Source organism: Magnolia sinica, chromosome 7 (genome assembly GCF_029962835.1).
Source record: "Magnolia sinica isolate HGM2019 chromosome 7, MsV1, whole genome shotgun sequence".
Lineage (NCBI taxonomy): Eukaryota > Viridiplantae > Streptophyta > Magnoliopsida > Magnoliales > Magnoliaceae > Magnolia > Magnolia sinica.
The window spans coordinates 67,333,554-67,349,301 of record NC_080579.1 but is presented as its reverse complement, the minus strand read 5'-3'; the positions used below and the strand labels follow the sequence as shown (position 1 = coordinate 67,349,301).

The following is a 15,748-nucleotide window of genomic DNA, read 5'->3' as shown; positions in this document are numbered from 1 at the left end:
AGATTACCGTTAGTGGTAGTCCAATTACCGCCCGGCCACCGTTGACCCGACTTTCTTTTCATGGGCTTGGGTTTGGACTATGGATATGGATTTTTGGGATTTTTGGGTTTTTGGGTAACCTAAGTTTGGTTTGGCTGAGGTTTGAGATAGGATGTGGGGTTCTGGTTCTATTCCTAAGGATCATTCATGCCTTATCAAGCTGCTAGCCTAGGTGGGGTGTTTATAGATGCCCCTTTTTAGCAGAGGTTGGGTGCAACTGAATGCCAAAGTGATTAGACACCCCACCCTTTTGGTCAGAAAAGTTATGGTTTAGATCTATTGCCTGCCATAGTAGCATAGTCAGCTTACTGTATGGAAGAGAGATAACTCGTACATATCATGAGGGTTTGAGGAAAATGTTATGATTGTCCCTGCACTTTCTGTAGCATTACAGTCCATGAATTACAAATTTTTGCATCGCATCGGTAACAGCATCGGAGGATAAGTTTAAAAAGTAAGGCCCCAACTTGTTTTGCAGCTTTACAGGGATTCTCATACTGTTTGGATCTTGTTGTTCCTTTTCTACGTAATCACCTTAATAGTACTTGTTTTGTTTGATCGTCAAAGTGGTTAGTTGCCTTACGCGTTCTGCGGCCTTGCGGGGAACTCACTACGCCGACTTGGACTCTATCAGACTTTCCAAGTATCTCGGACTAGGTATGTGTAGGTGACCTTTTTTCATGTAGTCTTCTGATTTTGACATTTTAGGTACAATGAATTTCCTCCACTTTGAATTAGTTACTTGGACCAGTGATGGATTAAGTCATCATTCGCATTCTATTCCTTGTATGATTGTCTCGATATTGAGAATCAGGCCAATCATACTTGTATCGCATACGGATTCGATTATCTCCTGGCGAAGTCAAAAGAGATCAAATCTTATTTTATTACTTGCACTGGTTACTACTGGGAAATATAGGAGATTTCTCAGTATTTTGCATGCTAAATGCTAATTTTGGGAAAAAAATTGAAAACTATCCTCTGAGGAGCTATATTCCTTGGGGATTTTATTGCAAATGCTTTTTATGGAAATTTTGAAAAGATCCGTCTGATTTCGAAGATGGGCGTTGTCGTTCGGTTTTTTATTGCATATGTATACATGTATATTTTTGGAATAAGCCAAGTGGTTTTATTGCCTCCACCAGTGAATTAATGGGGTTGATCATCCAACCTGGCTCTTATTTTTTTATTTTTGTCATCATTTTTTATAATTTTCCTAAAATTTCCTCCATTTCCTCATCTTAAGATTCCCAATTTCTCATGAGGCTTTGTAATTTCTCATGAGATATTCATTTTCCTTTTATCTCATGAGAATCTTCCTCCATTTCTTCTCTTTCCTTCCATTGTCTGTCGGTCCAAAGCGTTTCCCGAACCTCCCCATCACTTCAAAGGGGACAGGCGTGTAGAGCCATGCATTGGGTAGGGAGCGGTAGTCCGACTACCACGAGTGGTAGTTGGAGTACTACCCCACACCCATTTACCCATTGGTTTGAAGTGGGGCACTGGTCAAGGACTACCTCTCGCCCTCCTATTTCTTCTTCCTGATTTTTCTTCCAGAGACACCATTGCTTGTCTCTTGCAAGCTCTCTTATTCTCTTTTCTTCAAGTACCTTTTCTCCTTAAATCTTTTCCAAGTGGTAATTCTTTCACAACTTCTTTCTCTTGGTGGATCTTGGTATTCCATGTGCATGGATTTTCTGGAATTCTTGCTTTTCATGGCTATGAATCTTTCATTTCACTAAGAGACAACAATATGTGGTCTTTGGAATGGATATCAAAATTCCAGCCTCTTGCTGGAAAAGTTTCTTTTAATCCATGGATCTCCTTTTCTCAAGTTCCAGGTCCATTAGTAATTATAGATAAGTAATTATAATATATATATATATATATATATATATATATATATATATATATATATATATATATATATATATATTTGTTTTTGATGGAGTGGGGTGTGACAAGAAAAGTGCCCCATTCTTTATTTGTGCATAAGTATATTTTTTGATTTTTTGATTTTTTGATTTTTTTTTTTTTTGAAGAAGGCCCAAGCTTTACACATCATGAAATGGTGGGCCTCTAAAACGTAATCCTTCAATTTGATGGGCTAGATTGATGATTTTTGGCCCACTTGGATCCATAAATTTTGTGGATTTTAATGTTGAACCACTATTTTGGAGTGGGCCCCACTTTCTTCCTTGACATGATTTTGGTCCCAGGTGTGGGTTTTGATTTGAAGGATTTTTCTAGGTGGGCTTTGAAATGACTTGGGGAGTTTGGATCATGGGCCTTGAAATGGGTTGGGCCTTATAAAGGATTTGGACCATGGGTACTGGACAATGGTCTTTGGACAATAGGCCTTGGCTAATGGGACTTGGAATGAGATTTGGAATGGGCCTTAGAATGGGCTTTGGAATGGGCCTTGGCTAATGGGCTTTGAAATGTGAGCTTTGGAACATGGGCCTTGGCTAAGGGGACTTGGAGTGGGCCTTAACCAATGGGCTTTGGAATGTGGGCTTTGGAACATGGGCCTAGGCCAAGTGGACTTGGAGTGGGCCTTAGCCAATGAGCTTTGGAATGTGAGCTTTGGAACATGGGCCTTGGCTAAGGGGACTTGGAGTGGGCCTTAACCAATGGGCTTTGGAATGTGGGCTTTGGAACATGGGCCTTGGCCAAGTGGACTTAGAGTGGGCCTTAGCCAATGGGCTTTGGAATGTGAGCTTTGGAACATAGGCCTTGGGATGGGCTTTAAAATCATGTTAGTGAGCGTTCAGGGGACCATTCATGATGTGTCTTCCTCTTTTGGAATGTTTGAACCATTTGTGAAGGTAGGGGCGGATACTTACCTATGAATGTTGGCCTTACAGCATGCCCCGTCGTGGTCAAAGTGAGGCTGGTCCTTTCAGCCAGTTTTTTGATCCTTGTTATGTACCATGGGAGGGTTGACACCTTTCTGATGTAGGTCGAGAAGTAGGGGCTCCTGCTGTCTTGAGAGGTTGTGGGGTCTGCAGCCATTGGCTGGATTGGTTTATGGATCATCAACCACTATTTTTTCAGGTTTTGGAGCGAACTCCAATCTATAGCTTGTTCAAAGTTTGTCTAAGTAAGACGAATATGGTGCTTTTATCAGTGCTGATCGAGCGGTGGTGTGCTGAGACCCACACATTCCATCTCCCCTTTGGAGAATGGGGGATCACCCCCTATGATATTTTCATTCAGCTTGGCCTTCAATTCGAGGGGAGATCCATTCCCTTCGAGGAGGACCTCCCTGTTCCCACTGAGGATGACTAGATGAGTCTTCTAAGGATGGTTCCTCATTCTTCAGACTTCTCAGGACCTCGGTTCAAGTTACTCTGGCTATCGGCGAATTTTTCCCAGTAGATTCCGCGGACTGAGGCTGAAGCTATTGTGAAAGCTCACGCCTTAATTTTGTACACTTTAGGAGCCATGATCTTTTGTCATGGAAATGAGTTGGTGAGCTCCCATTTACTGAAGCTGGTGGCAGATATCACCTTTCCCGCCGTATAATTGGAATGTTGCGCTCCTAGCCCACTTGTACGAAGGGCTGAACAAGGCCAGTCATTGTAGTAGTAGGTCGATGACTAGCTTTTATCCAGTTATCGAGGTGCATTATGAACTCTTTTGCCTTGCCTTTTTCTCATGAATGCGTATTTTGCTGATCGATCTTTGTGCAAGTTTACTTTTTTGACAACTTTCCTCATTTAGGGCCCACCCTGATAAATCGCACCCCTCCTTTCCCTCCCATGATGTTGTGGTATAAGGATAACCACAGCTGTAGCCGCCAATTTTCAAATCTCGCCTGGAGATCTAATGTGGATGCCCTGGTCCATGATGATGTGAGCAAATGCCTTTTCATGCCTTCTTCTTTTGTACTCTTATTTTGACCTTGATTGCTTTTCCAGTTTCAAACCAGGCTATACTTTCGATCAGCCGCCGCCCTTACTCATGAGGCCCGGGAAGCTTTCCAAGCTTTGCGACATCATCGCATCTTGGAGGATCCTCGGGTGACGAAGTGGTACTTGGGGGAGAGACTCTTTTGGCAGTTGATTGGTAGTCCCCTTGTACCATTCAGCCCACCTTCTGAACCGACAAACTGGAGAGCAGATCCCGATTGTGAGTTGGCAGCTGCTCTGGAGGGATATGATGCCAGCACTTTCATTGATCCAGCGAGAGAGTATAACTCCTGGTGTGAGCAGTATGGCATTGGTCCCATTCTGAGGAACACTTATGCTCTTAGTGGTGGCGCGCGCTTTACTGGAGGGGGCCTTTTGGGACTTAAAGTTCCTTCGAAGGATACGAACGATTATGTACCTGATGAATAGTATCTTTTATCTTTTATGTCCATGTATCTTATGTGTACATCCAATCGTATATATCAGAATTTGCTTATCCAATGTCGCCTTTCGCATTACTTTTCAAGCCCTCCTATTGATATGATTGCACAGAATATTGATTTTTTAGCTTCCCCTGACATCCATGGCGGACCCCATGCATGGTCGGTGCGAAATCCATGTCTGGCGATAGTCAGACTACCGCGGGCGGTAATCCAAGTACCGCCCATTGACTTTTTCTGTTCTTCCGATAATTGCAGGTGCTGCAGCAATGGGCACAGACGTCGAGGGCGAGCGGTTCATCCCTCTCTGTTCATACGAGGTTGCTGTCTTGACATTCCCCTCCATATTTTGCAACTCGAATCTTCTCGTCTTCTTTTCCTTTCTTTTGTCCTCTTCTCTATCATGCCTTCTTCGCTCTATCTTTTTCAATGGCTGGAAATTAAGGGAGCCTTGGTGGGTCCAACACTGGTGGGAGCATGGGTGCACTCATTGAGGTAAATGATGCACCTCTTTCCACTTTTTATAATGAGATGGTGGGTGAGAGCTTATTTATGGATGGAGCTCTTGATGATGGGTTGGTGGGTGTTAATGGTGGTTTGGTAGGGCCACTTAAAGAGGTGAATGCCATTTATTGTGTGGCTCCAACCACTATTAACAGTGAGATTGATTTTGGTGAGGTGGTAGGAGGAGGTTTGGGAGATGGATGGTTGCTTGATGGTTTGGATGGGCCTACACTTGGTGGGCCATTGGGTAGTGAGGATGGGGGTTCTAGTGGGTTGATTTTTGGGAGCTTAGGTGTGGACATGCCATTGGATGGTGTGGATGGGACCATGATGATGGTGGATGGTCTGGATTTGGCCATGGTTGATGGCATGGGTTTTGATGGTGGAGATGATGGCTTGCTTGTGATGTGTGGGGTGGATCATGGGGGTGGTTTGCTGGATGGTGGGTCCCATCTTGTTGGCTTAGGTATGATGGGTGGTTTGGATGGGACGGATCATGGGATTTTGGTGGATGGTGGGCCCCACATTGATGGTTTGGGTGTGATGGATAGTTTGGATGGGATGGATTATGAGAATCTGATGGATGGGTCGGATGGGGTGGATCATGGGACTTTGACAGGTGGTGCCCCCCTTGTTGATGGTTTGGGCATGATTTTTGGTGCAGGTTATGAGGTTGTGATGGGTGGTGGTGGTGCAGCTGTTAATCTGGGTGATGGTGGAAATTTAGGTGGTGGTCTTGATAGTTCTTTATACTAGAATGGCCCTAGTATTGTGACGCCTGAGGAAGATACTTTTCTGACAGCTCCGGATGTGATGATTGTGGGTGACTCTGGTCCACTTGTTGTTACTTTTCAGGACACGCTTCAAAAGGCTATGAGAGCATCGTGCTTCTTTCGTCGCCATGAGATTGACTTTTTAGATGAGGCGATGCATATTTTTGATGACTCACCAACTGATCCAGGCCTCCAGATTGTTGAGGGTGTGCCAGTTGGTACTTATTGCCTGCAGTCCTGCGGTACCTATTCAGAGAGACTACACATCTGGATAGGGAGTTTGACCTCCTCTGAGAGTCGCGAGCTGTATCTTCTGGGGTTTAGAGAGGTCCTGCACCTTTATCGAGTTCGCCTGGATTGGTGATTGCTGAGTGTTGCATCCTACGATTGGGTTTTGGGGCTGAACATGTTTTCCTTTAATGATTTGGAGTTAGGACCTTCTTTGGAGGAGTTGTCCCATTTGACTGGCCTCCCTTTCTCCCAGGAAACGTATCTTCCTCTGTCTCGTCAGGTGCGGTCTTTAGACTTCAAGCCTTGGTTTGGATTTTCGGTACCTCTCCCCACAGTTGATGGTGGCACTAGCGAGTTCTCCCTTGAGCTCTTGTATGATCGATGTTTGTCTATCCGAGGAGGCGGTGGATCTGCTCGTCAACTTCATTGCTTGAATGCACTAATATTTTGTGTTCTAGTAGATCTTCTTCTTTCAGGATGGCGGTGATCATCTTTGATAGTTCTTTTTGATACCTTTCGTCATGTCCTCTGTCACCAGAGTATTGTTCCATTGGTGCTGGCGGAGCTTTTCCTAGGCTTGTCTGAGTGTTCACTTGGCAGACTCACATCCTCAGAAGGTGCTGCTCTTTCCTCCAGGTACTTCGCATTTGACCTTTTTCTCTTTTCTTTTTCTGCTTCCTTTTTTATGTATGATTTTTTTTTCTTTTTAGGTGTGGTTATGAGAGCACTTATTCATGACACCTCGCCTCTCTTGGCCCGATTCCCATCATACTGATGTCCTATTTTTGCTTCTGTACGGGCTCCCTCTTAGTGCTGAGGCTACCGAGTCCCTTTATCGCTGTATGTTTTCTGAGTTCCGAGGATGGGAGATTAGTTGGGAGGCTTCGTGGCTCTGTCGGGTGAAATTGCGGTAATGACCGCTTTAGTTGAAGTAGGAATATGCCAATATGTCCTAGAGGGTGGTGAATAGGACTTTTTTAAATGTTTATGATTATTTAAAATCCTATTAAGACCTATCCTGAGAAAATATTCATAAAACAAGATTTCTTCAAAGTAACTCTAATGGCTTCCAAGCCAATTAGAGGATCCAATCATAAAACTAATTTAATGAAAAACATGATGCAATTCAGAGTTTATGATGGATATAACTGTGTATGAGGTGCGATCAAATATGAAAGCATTTAATGAAATCACTCAAGTAATCAAAGACAAACATCAATCATAAACACAGTCATTTTTATAGTGGTTCGATTACTTGTCTACTCCACTCTCGGCAGACGCACTCAACCCTTAAGTGTACCGAATTTCACTAAGGAGGTTTCACAACAGGTTCACCTCAAAATGGAGGTTTTAAATCAGGTTCACCTCTAACCAGTATAACCTAGACCTAGGCTGACAGTTTATGCTCCCCGAGCAAGGGTCAGCACATAGCACATGATTTTATGCACACTGGCCAAGGATCCACTCAAGGAACCTCACTTGTTTATGCTCCCACGAGTAAGGGTCAACACAATGCACCTAACTTTTAGACCACCTTAGTCAAGGACCTACACAAAGGACCTAACGTTTATGCTCTCCACAGAGCAAGGGTCAACACAAAGCACCCACCACATACACTCCCGTTGGAGGCCTCCTAGAGAACTTGCAAGGGGTGAGAAACACCTTAGACCCAATCCTACAAAGGAATGATCACAAGGGTCCTCTGGACTCTAATAACTTACAGATAAGTAGATGAGTCCCTTTCAGCACATTGTTGAAGATCTCCTCCTTTGATGAAGAACTTCAGCTTCTTTGATCCGCAACTCAGAAGATGTACCAATACATGGCAACGGGTTGGGTCAAGGTTATAATGGAATCTTACTCTCAAATATTTTCCTATAAAGGAGATAGAGCGATTCCAATTATCTATGCATTCAAGGCATCCCAGCTTAATGATTTGCCATTAAGGTAGTAGTTAGAGGATCCTTGAATGTGGAGGTTCATTCCCCAATCCACTCTATTGAAAGTCAATGATGAGGGTAGATTGGAGGATGAACTCCCATGAGAGAAAAAGGCTAAGGGTATATGATCTGGGGTTAAGCACATAAAGGCACTCTCTCTTTTTCTGTCCAACAACCAAGGGCTAAGTAGGCAAAAGATTCTAATGGATATAAAACAGTCACATTTTTTACAGAGTTCGATATCATCGAGCAGGGTCGATATCATCGAGCGTATACTCTCGATGACATCGACTGGCCGCTCGATGACACGAACTCGAATGTTAAACGCTTTTGAAACTTTTTGCCAGCTGGTCGAGAAAATCGAACATGCGTCGATGTCATCAGATTTTGAACTTCGATATCATCGACACAAGGTTCGATTCCTCAACACTTTGAAAAATGAGAGAGACCTTCCTTTGAAATATTTCAGGTTAAAAGGAATGATTGAGGTACACTTGATATCATCGGAATTTGAATCTCGATGATATCGATAGTCGTGTCGATGCATCGATAAATCTAAGGATTTTACCAGTGAGCTTGCTGGACAGATTATGTCCATTCTCGATGCCATCGACCCGGCCTTGATATCATCGATATTTGAATATCGATTCTATCGAGTGACCTTCGATCCAAGATAGAACAACGTGAAAATATTGCTGGAAAACAGAGTGTCCAAAATCGATATCATCTAAGTGCTAACAATATCATCGGTCTTTAAATTCCAAGGATATCGAGGAGACTTCGATATATCGAGGCTTTTACAATTTTCCTTAGAAAAATAGGGACACATTTGATGTGCTGTCGATTTTATCGAGTCAACTTCGATAGACTCGAGATTCAAAGATTGATGATATCGATAGGTATATAAATTCATCGATAAATCCGTCTAGAATTATATGTGATTGTTGGACATCTTTTGTCCTCATTTTGATGGTATCAATTGGTCATTGAGGACATCGACAGTACTATCCGATTACATCGATCAGTCTATCGATGAATCGACAAAGGTAGAAAACTTAGAGATTTTCTAAAATTTTGAAAAAGTTTTCTAACCCAAAAACCCTATGATATTCTAATCAATTTTAAGGGTTTTAATTACCTGGTGTTTTGGGACATGGGATGTGAGGTTAAGATTTACCTGTGGCGAGTTCGGGCCTACATCCGGTTGAGGCAGACGGTTGATTGATCTTCCTATGGAGCTTCTTTGTTTAGCCAACTTAACACTCACGTTAATTGAAAAAATAGGGCACTTTCATCGGGTGCCTTTGATTTACAGTGCCGCTCGTACTCCTCTACTCCTGCTGGGCTTTCGAGGCTATTACTCTTATCACCCGATTCGCTTCCTTTGTCTGTTCGGCTTCTGGCAGGACATCCTTGCTTTTTCTTATTCGGGATTCAGGCACGCTCCTCTTCCTCTATGTATGTCAGCTCTTCACCAGCAGATCTAGACTTTATGGCAGGATTGCTTGGATGCGACTGCATTTGAGTTCGAGTCTTGGGCTCCTCCTTTGGCAACAGTGCCATATTAGCGTTAGGTGGCAAAGTTGTCGCTTTACCACCAAGTTCCCGATTGGCACTTAACGGATGATGGAGCTAATAGGGACATCCTTGGAGATTCAGCTTCGTCCCCTTCAAGGGTCGATGACTCCTTTGAAGTGTTCGAAGAGAGGCCCTTCATTAACCCTTCCTTTTTATCAGCCACACACGATCACCTCTTGTCTGAGCTTTCTGTGCTTTAGCATACCTGTGAATATGGCTTGTCGTCTGGCGGTGGGGCAGTGATATGATGAGTGTATGATAGCGTCCTATAGATTGGAGAGGGATGAGGTCTTCTTCTTGCACATGGAGGTTAACAGACTCAGACAATGGTTTTCAATGTATGAGGGAGGAGAGGGAGACTTACTGGGCAATCTTTAATTTGGCCTGTTGTTGTCTTTTATTCCAGAGGGTTGTATTTTTTTTTTTTTTGAGCAGTCTCTATAGAAAAATAGTAAATTTTTCTGATGTGTACCAAAGCTTTGAAAGGAAAGAAATATTTTTGTATATGCCATTTTTGGTCAGTGTGTGCTTGTGTTTGAATTTATGCTTTAGATGGTGGGATGAGAACATTGGATTTAGCCCATGTCGAATCCGGTTTTTTGAGTTGTTTACTTGAGATCCCCGGTTCCTTGAAGGTAGCGCATATTAAGATCATCCTCCTTGGATTTGGGTAGAGTTTGGCAGAATTTCGATCCATGATTTATTTTTTCCTTATGTTTCTTCACTTCGACCTCTTGTGTACCTGCATTTTTGTTTTTTTTTTGTTTCTTATCATTTCTACTTGTAGCACCATTTCAGGATTTCCCTATGACCGACTTTCCGTCATTTTTTCTCGTAGCGTCCTTTTAGATTTTCACTACGTCTTGGATTTTTTTATCTTGTCTGCTCGTTGGCAGCTATGCTCTTTTTACCCTTGGCGCCCTTTCTGGTTTTCACCAAGTCCACTACATGCCCGTTGTTTTTACTCGAGTTGCTTTTTCAGGTTTTCAACTCGCCCTTTTTGCTTAGGCACATTATTTTCCTTTTCTTCTTCTTTTTTTTTTAGTAAGGAGAGAGAGAGGGGTTAGATTTCCTTCATTGTCAGCCAATTGGCTACCTTCTTAATTTCATCTCTGATCACAATTATAAAGCTGTTTGTCTGAGTCAGACTATCCTATTTAGGGGAAGTGAGATGGCTTTGTAAGATTTTTATTTTTATTTTTTTTCGAACTGTATGCTTTTTCATTTTTTTTTATCTCTCTCTCTTTTTTTTTGGAATTGTATTGGGAAGAAATGATGCTCATGTTTCAGGGTGATTGTGCCTTTTTTTTGGACCTTAGTTTTATGATTGTAATTATTGACGAAATTAGGTATGGTTACCCATGATAGATTTTCACGTTGTCAGCGTTGATGGGCTCTAGAAGATCTTCTCCTCTCATGTTGGTGAGCCGAAGGGCACCTCTTGGAAGTACTTCTCAAATGATCAGTGGTCCATCCCATGAAGGTTTAAACTTGCCTTTGGGGTCTAGTAAGTGCAATGGTAAAATGCGCTTCATAACCATGTCACCGACCTTGAAGCTCCTCTTTCAGACCCTTTTATTGTAGGCCTGTGCAATCATCCTTTAGTAATATTGTGAGTGGCTTAGTGCGCACATGCGTTTTTCATATGCTAGGTGCAATTGATTGTATCTTTCTTATTGCCACTCGCCTTCCTCGATCTTGCTTTCCAATAATACTCAGAGAGATGGAATTTTGACTTCGACTGGTAACACTGCCTCCATTTCGTATGTGAGTCTAAAAGGAGTTACGCCTATAGTAAACCATATAGAAGTCCAATAAGCCCAAAGTGCTTATGGGAGCATTTTAGACCAATCATGATATATTTTGATCATTTTCTCGAATATTCGGATGATTGTTTTTTTAGCGGCTTTGACCTCACCATTCATCTGAGGGCAGTAAGGGCTCAACCGATGGTGCTGAATTTTAAATTTTTCGAGGAATTCGTCCATCCTTTTATTAAAGAAGGGTGACCCGTTGTCTGTAATGATGGCACGATGGACTCCGTACCGACTAACGATATTGTTCTTCATGAATTTTACCACATGAGACACTGTGATGGTGGTGTAGAATGCTGCTTCTATCCACTTCGTGAAATAGTCTATCGCCACCAGGATGTATTCATGCTAGTTTGAAGCTTTTAGGTTGACCTTTCCGATGAAGTCAAGGCCCCGTATAAAGAAAGGTCATGGTGTTGTTAGATTGTACAGTTCAGAAGCAGGTGCATGGATTTAATTTACGTGTTCCTGAGATTTGAAGCACTTCCTGACATGTTTGCAGCAGTCTGTCTCCATCGTTAGCCAATAGTCGCAGAGTCATAAAATCATTTTCACCATCATATGACCATTCATGGTGGGCCGCATACCCCTTCATGGGTTTTTGACATGATTTCGGTTGCTTCTGTTTCATCCACGCAGCGAAGGAGGACTTGATTGAAGGATTGCTTGTAAAGCATACCTCCACTGATTGTAAATTGGGTTGCCAGTCGTTGGATAGTGCGATGATCAGTTGATGTAGCTCCTTCAGGGTATTTTTAGTTCTCCAGATATTCTTTGATGTCTGTGTACCATGGATGGCTGCTAGGGAAGGCTTCTGCTTCATTGATCTGCAGACAGAAAGCGGGCTCTTCTTGAAGTTCTATGATAAGTCCCCACTTAGCAATTCCCTTAGGAATCTCCAGCATTGATGCAAGGGTGGCAAGGGCGTCTGTGAACTGATTTTTGGCCTGGGGCATGTATGAGAATGTTATCTCATTAAACTCCTTACTCAAATTCTCTAGTTAGACGTGATAGGGGATCAGCTTTTCATCTTTGGTCCTCTATTCGTCGTTTGTCTGGTTAATGATGAGTTGCGAATCCTCAAAGACCCATAATCTTTTTACATTGAGGATGATGGCCTCTTTCAAACTGGCGATACATGCTTCATATTCAGCCACATTGTTTGTGCAACTGAATGCTAAGCGCCTAGAGATAGGTATCAAGACATCGTCGGGGGAGTAAAGAATTGCTCCTACTCCACTCCCTCTTGAATTGGCGGCTCCGTCGAAGAAGAGTGTCCACTCTCCTGCCTTCCTTTTTCTTGTTCTCCCTTGATAAAGAGGATGGCCTCGTCAGGGAAGAAGGTCTTCAATGGTTGATAATCAGGTAGGGAGTGTGCTGCTAGGTGGTCAGCCAGTGCTTACCCCTTGATTGATTTTTGAGTGACATACGTGATGTCGAACTCAGAGAGTAATAGTTGCCATTTTGCGATCCTGCCTATTAATGCTGGCTTTTCCAATAGGTATTTTAATGGATCCATGCAAGTGAGTAGAAGGATTGGTTAGGTGATCATGTATTGACGAAGCCCTTGTGTAGCCCAGACCAAAGTGAGGCATGTTTTCTCCGAGATGGAATACTTGGACTCGTAAGCAGTGAATCTTCGGCTAAAATAATAGATCGCTTACTCCTTCCTTCCTAAAGTGTCGTGTTGCTGAGGACACACCTAATTACTTCTATTATGATTGAGATATAGAGAAATATTGGTCTTCCTAGTGTGGGTGGCATCAACACTGGAGGTTTCAACAGATACCTCTTGATTTTGTCGAAGGCCGCTTGACAATCGTCGTCCCATTCTATTGGCAAGTTTTTTCTTAGGAGCCTGAATATGGGCTCACAAATGGGTATGAGTTGAGCAATGAATTAGCTAATGTACTGTATTTGCCCAAGGAAACCCTGAATTTCTTTCTCAGTCCTTGGGGATAACATTTCAATGATTACTTTCATCCTGGTTTCGTCAACCCTGATGCCATCTTCGCTGACGATGAATCCTAGTAGTTTTCCCCGATTGCGCCGAAGACACATTTTTATGGATTGAGGCAGAGCTTGAACTTTTCCAGCTTATCAAAGAGCTTCTTGAGGTATTCAAAGTGTCCTTCGATTGTGCGAGATTTGACGATCATGTTGTCCACATAAACTTTCATCTCCTTATTTAACATGTCATGGAATAGAGTAGTCATGGCTCCCTAGTATGTAGCGCCCACATTCTTCAACCCGAATGACATAACCTGATAGCAGAAAGTTCCCCATGGTGTAATGAAGGACGTCTTCTCACGGTCTTCAATGGCCATCTTGATTTGATTGTAGCTAGAGAAACCATCCATGAATGAGAAAATTGTGTCCTACTGTATTATTTACCAGTTTATCGATGTGAGGCAGTGGGAAATCGTCTTTGGGACTGGCTTTGTTCAGATCATGAAAGTCGATGAACATCCTGGCTTTGTCATCTTTCTTTGGAACTGGTACAGTGTTTGTGAGCCATTCCGGGTAATTGGAGACTACCAGGAATCCTGCATTGTATTGCTTGATGACTTCATCACGGACTTTCAGGACCCATTCTAGATTCATCCTTCGAAGTTTTTAGTTGACCGGCTTCATTTCAAGCTTTGTTGTAGGTGATGTACTACCAGTTCTTCATTGAGCTCAAGCATGTCTTCATAAGAGAATAGAAAGTTTGATAATCTTGGCTTCAAGAATTCCATCATCCTTTGCTTGTATTCCTAAGGCAAGGATTTACCGATGCACACTTCTCTAGGAAGTTCCGGTGATCTCAAGTTTACAATTTCAAAATTGTCCACAATGACATTGGCTTTTGTTTCGAACTCTTTGAGGGAGTCCTCTAATTCGAGAGTTAGGTCATCATTTCAATATCTTTGGCTTCATCCAAACCAATGAGTTCAAAGTCTAACTCTAGATCGAAATCATATGGGTCGGCCTTAAATTTTGGCGCTGTGACTGGCATATTTGGCACATTAGTGTTTGTGAAATTTTCTGTTGTTTTTGGTTTTTGGAAAGTTTCTAGTTTTTTTGAATTTTGACAAATATTTGATTTTTTTTATTTTTCTGAAATATCTATTGTTTTAGGATTTTGGAGATTTTTTTATTTTTTTGCTCCAAGGGATGCCGAATAGGACGGTGTTGCAAACCATGATTGATTCTGACCTGGTTCGGGATGTCAATTGCTATTTGCATTCGTGTTTTTTTAGACAAATACCCTTGGATGGCTTTCCGGCCAATTCGACTGTCAGGGGAATAGCTGACCAATTTTGTTCCTTCCCCTTCTTAAATCTACTGGCTCGATCCAGATGTATGGACAGGTCATCTAATCCAATGACCATGATATCTGTTGGACTAGGTTCGGAATCCATGTCTAACACAGTTTCTTCACTCGGAAGTTGGAGCTCTTTCAACTCCTCCGATCCATATTCTTGTGGGATCTTGATGTCTATCCAGTCAAGGGAAGGCCACTTCCCTTTTTCAGTCTAATGGATGGGCTACTTTTGCCCCTTGCTACTCTGAGTGGCTGGTGGGAGGCTCTCTCCCTGGCTGATGATGGGGATGGGTAACTCCCTGTCTTTGTCTATTAGTCCTATAGAGGGCACCTCTTACCCTCGGTCGTGTTCTTTTGCGGGTGATCTCGTTCTCATGTCCCTAGGTTCTCCTAATGGGTCGGGTGGTTTTGCCTCTAGCATTAGATGTTCTTTTAGGGTCCCGACAACCTTATCCCATCGTATTGGTGGCTAGATGGATTCTTGGCTATGATTTTTGGATAAATTCAGCCCCTGGAATTATTTTTCAAGGGTAGACACCTTGTCCCCACAAACCACCCCAGATTTGACAAACTGGATGGGTGTATGTGAATGGTTGTCTTTTCTTAGGCCTTACGGCTTTCTCCTTTGGCGAGGGTTGATACCCCAGTCCCTGTCTTCATTCATTTGCCACGGCTTGTCTTACTATCGTACCTTTTCCATGGAATTCGGTATAGTAGTTAAGGATTTGATGTTCAACAGGAGGGATGACTTATTTTGGAGTAAGTGGGTAGGGTTTGGTGATGGAATTCACAATTTCAAACTCGAAACTGTGATACGGTATGTCACCCTCTGCGTGCTAGATATCAATTACTGGGATATCAGGTTCTGGAGTAGCAACCGCTGCTAGTAGGATAATCTCAGGTTCGGCCAGTACATAGATGATTCTATTCCCGAAAGGAAATTTAACCCTTTGGTGGAGAGTTGAAGGGATGGCCCCGACGACATGGAGTTAGGGTCGTCCCAACAAGAGGTTAAACGAGGCAGAGATATCAAGAACTTGGAAAGTGACAGTAAATACATCTGGTCTGATTTGTATCTCTATGTCTATTTCTGCCTCTACTCAAAGGCTCTGATGCTCATGTTATTGGGTCTGAAGGAGGATGGTTCGATCCCAAGACGGTTGGCAGTCCTCATGGGGCAGACATTCAAGCTTAATCCATTATCGATA

At 42.8% G+C, this 15,748-nt stretch overlaps 1 protein-coding gene across 1 annotated transcript; it reads left to right on the top strand.

Annotated features, from left to right (window-relative positions):
• Positions 1-5,230: 5,230 nt before the first annotated feature.
• On the top strand, positions 5,231-5,653 carry LOC131250660 (glycine-rich cell wall structural protein 1-like). The gene has a single exon (XM_058250943.1). The coding sequence runs from the start codon at positions 5,231-5,233 to the stop codon at positions 5,651-5,653; it is 423 nt and encodes a 140-aa protein (XP_058106926.1).
• Positions 5,654-15,748: the final 10,095 nt, after the last annotated feature.